General features: G+C 33.2%; 3 protein-coding genes and 1 long non-coding RNA gene across 6 annotated transcripts in view; 1 reads left to right on the top strand and 3 right to left on the bottom strand.

The window, feature by feature from the left end:
• Window positions 1-685, bottom strand: part of LOC128885477 (uncharacterized) — a 1,031-nt gene extending 346 nt beyond the window's left edge. The window contains exons 1-2 of the long non-coding RNA XR_008459611.1: window positions 545-685; window positions 1-446 (exon numbers count right to left, since the gene is read on the bottom strand). The exon at window positions 1-446 is cut by the window's left edge and continues 346 nt beyond it. This is a non-coding gene — a long non-coding RNA (uncharacterized LOC128885477). The remainder of the gene's footprint in view (window positions 447-544) is intronic.
• Window positions 316-2,380, top strand: LOC128885469 (dihydrofolate reductase). 2 transcript variants are annotated; one of them, XM_054139534.1, is made up of 6 exons: window positions 316-388; window positions 467-557; window positions 632-787; window positions 877-1,000; window positions 2,022-2,131; window positions 2,211-2,380. In XM_054139534.1, coding segments are annotated over exons 1-6 (558 nt in total). In that variant the 5' UTR covers window positions 316-387; the 3' UTR covers window positions 2,287-2,380. The 2 variants fall into 2 exon arrangements, with proteins under 2 accessions (XP_053995509.1, XP_053995510.1); XM_054139535.1 differs by having other exon boundaries at window positions 317-392.
• On the bottom strand, window positions 2,381-4,037 carry LOC128885471 (adenosine 5'-monophosphoramidase HINT1). 2 transcript variants are annotated; one of them, XM_054139538.1, is made up of 3 exons: window positions 3,930-4,037; window positions 3,699-3,831; window positions 2,381-2,744 (listed from the first exon to the last, which is right to left on the bottom strand). In XM_054139538.1, the coding sequence occupies exons 2-3, from the start codon at window positions 3,807-3,809 to the stop codon at window positions 2,475-2,477; spliced, it is 381 nt and encodes a 126-aa protein (XP_053995513.1). In that variant the 5' UTR covers window positions 3,810-3,831; window positions 3,930-4,037; the 3' UTR covers window positions 2,381-2,474. The 2 variants fall into 2 exon arrangements, with proteins under 2 accessions (XP_053995513.1, XP_053995512.1); XM_054139537.1 differs by having other exon boundaries at window positions 3,699-4,034.
• Window positions 4,038-4,468: 431 nt separating this feature from the next.
• Window positions 4,469-6,888, bottom strand: part of LOC128885586 (cyclin-dependent kinase 4-like) — a 22,458-nt gene continuing 20,038 nt past the window's right edge. Inside the window, exons 4-5 of the mRNA XM_054139684.1 lie at window positions 5,446-5,606; window positions 4,469-5,360 (exon numbers count right to left, since the gene is read on the bottom strand). Of these exons, the coding sequence (XP_053995659.1) occupies window positions 5,141-5,360; window positions 5,446-5,606 (381 nt within the window). The 3' untranslated portion in view covers window positions 4,469-5,140. The remainder of the gene's footprint in view (window positions 5,361-5,445; window positions 5,607-6,888) is intronic.

Genomic DNA, 6,888 nt, shown 5'->3' with positions numbered 1-6,888 from the left:
AATCCCTTATTTTACCTTAAACTAAAACCAAAACTAAAGTATAACTATTTTATTCATTTCCCCATACCAATTGAATTTTCCTTCCTTCCTTTCTTCTTCTTACTTTCATATTCGTGTCCTTCTTCATGTACCCACCACTAATGTTCCGATGTTCTCTTTGTTTTAGCCACATTCTTAGTCATTCCTTGCTACTATCATTTAGTTATTTTTTAATAAATACCGTTACGAAAATCCACTTGTCTTTTCTTATTACGCTTAGAGCATCTAGAATGCCATAACTTTAGACTGCACTGCCATCTATTCATTTGAATTTTAACGGTTACACAAAGCACGTGCTACTCAAAACTGGTACGAGGACTCGAGGATGCACGAGGAGTGTTGATAATCAGTAGGTTCGCAAGTTACACACTTCAGCACTCGCGCGAGTCGTTGGCTACTTGTTGATTCTAAAATTTGAAATTTTTAGTGAGAAAAATGCATTTACAGTTAAATTTAATCGCGGCTGCATGTGAAGGTATGGGAATTGGAGTAAATGGAACCTTACCATGGAAGCTTAAGTAAGATGTAACCTTGGGTCGTTAATTATGAACGATACTGCACATTCTAATCTACTTCTTTTCTGTGGATACAGAAGTGAAATGGCATTCTTTACGAGCATGACTACGAAAACGAAAGATAAAGATAAAAAAAATGTTGTCCTTATGGGACGAAGGACGTGGGAATGTATTCCTAAGAAATATAAACCATTAAAGAATCGAATAAACATGGTTCTAACGTCGCAATTCTTGTAATGCTAATTATTTTGTTACGTAAAATGAAGTACATTAGAGAATAGTATTTGACGTTACAAGCTTTATATTATGTACGAATATATAGGAATTTCGGGGACCAGGCAATTGTATGCAAAAGCATTCCGCAAGCTCTCGAAATTATTTCGCAACCTCCGCTGAAAGATCAAGTTGAAAATATATGGGTAATTGGAGGGAGTTCTGTGTACAAGGTATACATTCATTAACTCAAACCGTATTGTGTTTTTTAATTATAATTTCCATACATGTCCTTGTATGGGAAATTAACATTTTTTTACTGGAACTTTCCGATTTCGCAATTGAATGAAAATGAGTTTTAGGGTACTTACAGTGAAGATATCAAAGTATCAAATACTTATATAGACGAAACAAAATATTCAATTGATTTTAAATAATATATAAGATTCTTTAATAGTACAAATGCAACTATAGACTTTTTTCTCTTTACTGACAAAAATACCGATACTTTAAAATTCACAATAAATTAAAATTAATTGAATATAACGCTGCATGTTTGCATATATGATACACTACCGCATACAAATATTTTATCGGATGTCGAGTAGAAGAAAAATATATTTTTTATTAAAACACTGTGATCACATCTTTAAAATCACACATTTTTATTACAATTATTTACTTTCATAAAAATAATAACATTATATGCATTATTTACTTCTAAAAACATAATCACGTTATTATGTAACGTATAGTAAGCTCTCGATTATCAATATGGTGTAAATCCATTTATCTTTCTTTCGAGATATAAAAGAATTTGATACTTGATTCGATAAAAAAATGTAGATAGTCAAAAAACCTGACGTGGTATACTTTTAGCAATCGCCGATAAGAAATCAAACATTATGTTTTTATCTAATTTCGGGTACAAATATGACTATATTTTCATTTCTTTTTTTCAAATTTTTCACTTCGTTTAAAAGTTACATTTATTTCAAACAATTACGAAAAGAAATGGTTAAAATCTCTGTAAACTGAAGTAATCTGTATTTGGTACTTTTATGTCTGTATTGTAAGCACTCAGAAAGCTTATTCTTATCAGACTGTTACTTCAATGGTTATAATTTATTGTAGAAAAAGTTAGAAACACGTTTACACGCAAAACCACATCATATTGTAATTACACAAAAATGATCAATGTTGTTTTAAAAGGTCTCCAATATCGCGTAAAATGATTGTGTGTTTGAGTTACAGGCTGCTATGGAGTCTCCTAATTTCCATAGATTATACCTGACGAGAATAAAAAAATATTTCGATTGCGACACTTTTTTCCCGCCGATTCCTAATACTTTCATCTTGCAGCAGTGAGTTCATTTATAATCTTAACAGTTATAGACGAATATTTTTTGTTTCTATATTTTACTCTATGCCAACAAATTTTAGAGATGAAACCGTTCCTCAAGGTGTTCAAGAGGAAGAAGGTACGCAATTCGTGTACGAAGTGTACGAAAAGAAGTAAAATGTGCTTTCTATTACAAAATGATTACTATTTTTTATACTATATACAATTTACTTTGAAATAAATGCACATGTATGAAAGATTCTACACTTAATTATCTTTTTCAATGCTTTATTACTGTCCGAACATACCCTTTATAAACCAGATTATAAATATTGGAAAATTTTTACCAATCACAGTAAAATTTCTTAACCAGGGGGCCACTGCAATTGACGACCACCGAGAACATGAAGGTGTAAATGGAATACAGACTGTGCACCGTCTTTTCCGTCGTTTACGACTAAACGAAAACCATTATCAAGGCCTTGCTGCTTCGCCACTTTACGCGCGACTAGCATTAAATGTCCCAGGACACCTTCGTCTTCGTCCTCTGCTTTTGACAGTTGTTGAATTGGTTTCCGTGGAATCACCAAAAAATGCACAGGTGCTTGAGGGTTGACGTCTTGAAATGCGACGCACTAACATATTAAAATTACTTTTAAGAAACACATTACAATTGCAATTATGCTATATATTGCGGTCTACAATTCTCAATGATATGACAGATTATGTAAGCAACAGTCACTCATTATATTTTTATAGGTTGTATATGACAAGATGAGTATTCCACGAGAAAATATGGACTTTTGAATCTCTGTTTGCAATACCATTTTAACTAGATATTATTGAAAAACTACTTATTCTTTCTTGTTCAAAAGAATTTCTAGTATTATGTTGAACTCTTTTACGTATGTTAGTCTTTACTTGTAAACATTAGTACCAATGTTATTAAAGATGATATTATCATTTCTCTTTCATGATGTTTCACTTAAATTTATAAATACAACAAAATAATTTTACATGTTTCATATTTTTTAACCTATTGGCTTATTTCTATTAATTCTATTTTTTGTATACCAAAGTATAATATTCTCTTGTAATGTCTATCCTTAATTTATTGTATTTATTAATAATTAATGCATAAATAATAGTTCTTATATCAATGCAAATTTCTGTTATTCAACTTTTTTGAAGAATTTATTTGTTGTATATTAAGAATAATAATATATAACTAATAATAAAGTCTCCCAACTTTTGAAACGCTAATTTTGGAAGTCTTCAGACGTGTTCTTTTTGTCTATAGCTGTAAAATAATGGGAAATAATCCACCGACAAGGAGGTACTTCGAAAATCTGAATAATTGTAAAATATTAAAATTACTTAGAAAGAAACATTTCGACATTACACTTAAAATCAAGTTAAAACTAGTAGTTGTAATTTGAGATGTATCTTCGCAAATATTGAACTATACATCGAGTAATAATAGATGAAACGCCGAAATCCGGCAATTAACCGTGTATCAATTCACATGACAAAAATAAATGGATTTTTTATCATAGAACATTTATTGTATGTCAATCATCTAAAATTACCTTATCATCCTCGTAAATGAAATTACAAGGTATCTCTTTGCGCAGTATTTTCCCGAAAATCGTATCACCTCCAGGAGCTGCAGCCTGCGCCTTTTCCACTTCAGTCGCCATTTTTCTCCAGCAGTGCGAGTGACTGAAGAGATTGGTGCGCAAGTACGGCAGCCGTTTAGACGAAATCAACCCGAGGTTCAAAAATAGTTTCATTTTAAGTATCATCTACCTATTATCTACCTTCTCTAAGCTTTTTGAAGCGATAAAATCAATGGCGTTGTAGTTAACTTTCTGTTCAGACAATTGTGCGATTAGGAAAGTGCTACGATCAACACGCCATATTTGATACGAAGAATTGGCGGGCAATTCAAATTGTACACAAGAGCACGTTTATCGTACTTCTTGCTAGGCTTAGTTGGATCATCGACAATTGCCTAATTTTGAAAATTACATTAAATTCGTAGGCATATTTGATATATAAAATTATAAAATCTTTATTTTGTTGTACAGTCTTTTTAAAGGTCCTTTCACTCTTCTCTACAAATTGTGCGTTAGGTGTATATAAATATTGCTCGCAGAGTTTGGATTTATACACATACTGAACATACAATTACCTCATTAAACGCTATTACTCGTTTGCTTTACATATACAGTATATGGCAGTGTACTTTCTGGTTTCTTTCGCGGAACACCTTATGTCTTTCCAGCGAATCTAACGGGTCAAGAGAGGCCCCAGTCTTACAAGAATAACGCTACTTAATCCTACGCTTATCGTTACGTTTAACTATACTGAAAATTAAGGCATGTGATATGAACATCGTTGCGCTTTATGAAAGCACACCTATTTGATTATTGAATAACATAATTTTTTGGTGTGCGTCGATGAATGTTGTATCTCGTACGGTTGGGAAAATACCACAACGTAAACGATAATGAAAATGAAGAAAAGTCGACTTAATACGATTATCGGTACTGTAGAGACAAAAGAGAATCGAAATACTAGTTGTTAACTAAATAAATAAAGTTACCATTAAATACACTAACGATGGAAATGATACGATGGTCGGAATAGAACGAAAAGATTATTGTTTGCTCTGATATAACATCTACATATGATTAAATTACGACGATGCTCAGAGTTACGTGATGGCAATGTGAATTAAATATGATGATAGTTTCATACGATGTGATAAACGTGCTTTGCAATTATAATTTCTAAATGAGAATATTCATAAGCTCTACCTACTTACAAAGATCCGTATCGTATTATAATCGCGGTAGACTATACTGTTAAAAAAAAAATATATGTATAATAAAAACTAAAAGAAAAGAAGTACTGCAACGTTCTTACACGTAAATAAGATTACTATCATTTGATACAGTAACGTCAGTCTGCGTTTAAGAAACGAATAAACAGCTACAAAATATTTATCGCAATGAAAAAATAGTCATCACGAGTCGTCTTCGGTAAAGTACCGGTGTCTTAGAGCTTGAGCCGCAGTCAATCGACTATGAGGGTCGAACATAAGCAAATTCTTAATTAAATCTAGTCCATCTTCGTTGAGATCAGGTATTATTGCCGCTAATGGTTTTGGTGGCCTGCAGGCGAAAGCTGTCCAACTTAAGGACACGTTCTCGGGCCATTCTTCTTGCGATGGGGTTCCTATTACTCTGTTAAATAAATGAAAAAAAGAAAACACGTGTAAATTCAAACGATATAAACAAACAAAGGGAAACAATGTTTCGAGTAACTTACTGAAAAATCCTATCGAGTTGATCACCTTCGCTCGTCCCAGGAAATAGGGGTTCGAGTCGACTCAATTCTGCTAGTATGCACCCCACAGACCAGATGTCAACAGGAGTCGCATAAGAACATCCCAGAAGTACCTCAGGGGCTCGATACCACTGTGTCACGACCTGCGTAAAACGTTAATTGTTATTGAAGGATGATAATGGTAGTCTTAAGGGGGTATTTTCATTTTTATAATTGAAAAGATTGATTTTAAACAAAATTTTTTCTTTCTCAAAGTATTAGGTTGTCCGAAAAGTTTCTTTCGTTTTATTAATAAGTAATATTAGGTTGTCCCGAAAGTTTCTTTCGCGAGTTGCACTCAATTATTTCATGTGGTCGTGTTTATATAAATAGACAATCTAATTTCATATATATTCATGTTGTAACAGTAATGGAGCAAAATGAATCGTGCACAATTCAGTAATGTAACATAAAACATAAACTATTGTGCATATATTATTTATTAATAAAGCGAAAGAAACTTCTGGGACAACCTAATACATACACAGTAGTAGTAGTAGTAGTAATAAGTTTATTTCAGCCTTTAAGTTAATTTCAGCCTTTCGGCCCAGTAATGGGACTTGGTTTTCCATTCTCTATACTCACACATCCACCCACCCTGCCACATTACATTCATCACCCCACGCGATTACCCACCCTCTCTTTGCTTCTCTTCTCTGAACGTATGTTACTAATTGTAGATTGTACTTTTATCCTTCCCGTTTACTAATTTCCTTATCCAATCTACATTTCTTGCATTACCACGTTGGCTGGCTGCAGGCCTAAAATTTTGTCTTGAAACAATTACAGACTACAGAATCTAACATTTGTCGTATTACTTATTTTTGTATTCTCATAAAAATTTACAAATTCTATCCCAATTTGATTTTGTCAACACTTAGCTTTTAAAATGAATTGTTGAAGTTCCTTAGCGAAAAGCTCTGTCACCCATATATGGGTGACGTGGCGGCCAACGTGTTAAACCTACCCTCTAAAAGATCTTCTATGCTCATATTAGCATTTTTCCGCTTGTCCCAATCTGCTAAATAGTGCTTCAGAGATCCTCGTCCCCTTCCACAAAACTCGCACCTTTTCTCCTCACACGCAAGCCAGTATCTATTCCAAGGTTCTAAATTTCTGCACCTCGCCTTCGCCATCAAACTTTGGCTGTTTAGTCTTCCATCTTTTCTTAGATACTCCCTTTGTCCCGTAAATAAATATCTATACCTACTGTTATATTTAACTTTTCTTATTTGGTTAAATTGCACTTGTTCCTGATTTTCCCTATCCCTATTCACCAGTTCCAGAGTTACTCTATCACTCTCCCCTCTCAATCTCCTAATCCCTTCCTGACTATATCCGTTTCGTATGCCATACTCTATCCTTTCTTTACCATTTTTTTTGTCC

This window comes from Hylaeus anthracinus, unplaced genomic scaffold, assembly GCF_026225885.1.
Source record: "Hylaeus anthracinus isolate JK02 unplaced genomic scaffold, UHH_iyHylAnth1.0_haploid 11981, whole genome shotgun sequence".
Classification (NCBI taxonomy): domain Eukaryota; kingdom Metazoa; phylum Arthropoda; class Insecta; order Hymenoptera; family Colletidae; genus Hylaeus; species Hylaeus anthracinus.
The sequence above is the reverse complement of the archived record's forward strand: the minus strand, read 5'-3'. Positions and strand labels throughout refer to the sequence as shown.